The 1,180-nt window shown below is 43.7% G+C and overlaps 1 protein-coding gene across 1 annotated transcript; it reads right to left on the bottom strand.

Annotated features, from left to right (window-relative positions):
- On the bottom strand, positions 1 to 1,180 carry LOC143553722 (aquaporin PIP2-1-like). The gene is made up of 4 exons (XM_077043651.1): positions 877 to 1,180; positions 470 to 765; positions 260 to 400; positions 1 to 178 (listed from the first exon to the last, which is right to left on the bottom strand). The coding sequence occupies exons 1-4, from the start codon at positions 914 to 916 to the stop codon at positions 65 to 67; spliced, it is 591 nt and encodes a 196-aa protein (XP_076899766.1). The 5' UTR covers positions 917 to 1,180; the 3' UTR covers positions 1 to 64.

Raw genomic sequence — 1,180 nt, 5'->3', positions numbered from 1 at the left:
GACCACAATTCACACTCATAAAACAAGACAAATTTATGCAATTTCTTCCAAAAGCACTCATAGCTTAAGCATTGCTCGAGAAGGATCCAAGACCTTTAGTTGCACTTGCTCTTAGTACGTATTGGTGGTGGAAGGCGGCGATGGCGGCTCCGATCATCGGTCCCACCCAAAATAACCACTACACAAACGTTAACACGGTTAGCATATTTGAACTTACTTATCAAGATGGTCTAGACATGATATAAATGATCAAACTTACTTGATCATCCCAAGCTTTGTCTTTTCCGTACATAACGGCTGCACCAAAAATACGAGCCGGGTTAATTCCAGTGCCAGTGATCGGGATGGTGGCCAAGTGAACCATGAATACGGCAAATCCAATAGGAAGAGGTGCCAAAACCTTATAATATCAAAACATATATAAATACACATACGAAAATAAGATATAACGTATCATATGAGTACTTACCGGGACATGGGAATCACGTGCATTTCTTTTGGGATCGGTGGCTGAGAATACGGTGTATACAAGGACAAATGTGCCGATGATTTCAGCACCCAAGCCAGTGCCTTTACTGTAGCCATCCGCAAGCTCATTGGCACCACCTCCATAAGTATTGTAGTAAGTCTTTTGGAAAGCTTTAACCAGACCGCACCCACAAATGGCACCCAAGCATTGAGCCACGATGTACATGAACGCCCTGGGGAGCGTCAACTTCCTAGCCAAAAACAACCCAAATGTCACCGCAGGGTTAATGTGTCCTCCTGCAAATTGAATTTATCGTCACAACATATCCACTAATTGAACATTTGAACGTTATTATTATCAAATTAAAATACGTAGTTAAATATTGAAAGTGGAAAGTTATAATTTACCTGAGATGCCTGCAGTGCAATAGACGAGCATAAAAATCATCCCACCAAACGCCCAAGCGATGCCAAGGATGCCAACACCACCACATTGGTCAGAGCTGTGGGTGGGGTCAGTTTGTGTCTTGTAGCCAATAACAGTCAAGACAGTGATTTAAAGGAAGAGAAGGGTGGCGAAGAATTCAGCAATGATGGCTCGATAAAAGGACCATTTGGTTAGCTCCTCGGCGTCAAATAGGTCAGCCGGTGGAGGGTCTTGGTAGTCTCTTGCGCCGTAGTCATGGCCACCAACCTCAACGTCTTTGCCCAT

Source organism: Bidens hawaiensis, unplaced genomic scaffold, assembly GCF_021521415.1.
Source record: "Bidens hawaiensis isolate Kalapana, Puna unplaced genomic scaffold, B.hawaiensis_p1.1 tig00017353_1, whole genome shotgun sequence".
NCBI lineage: Eukaryota > Viridiplantae > Streptophyta > Magnoliopsida > Asterales > Asteraceae > Bidens > Bidens hawaiensis.
Note: the sequence above shows the minus strand (reverse complement) of the source record. Positions and strands in the feature narration are given on the sequence as shown.

Bases quoted from the DNA above. Each gene is read 5' to 3' on its own strand.
- LOC143553722 (XM_077043651.1), bottom strand. From the start codon at position 916: ATGATTTTTATGCTCGTCTATTGCACTGCAGGCATCTCAG. The intron at 766-876 runs GTAAATTATAAC...TTCAATTTGCAG, and splicing joins TTGCACTGCAGGCATCTCAG to GAGGACACATTAACCCTGCG. The intron at 401-469 runs GTAAGTACTCAT...TGATATTATAAG, and splicing joins CACGTGATTCCCATGTCCCG to GTTTTGGCACCTCTTCCTAT.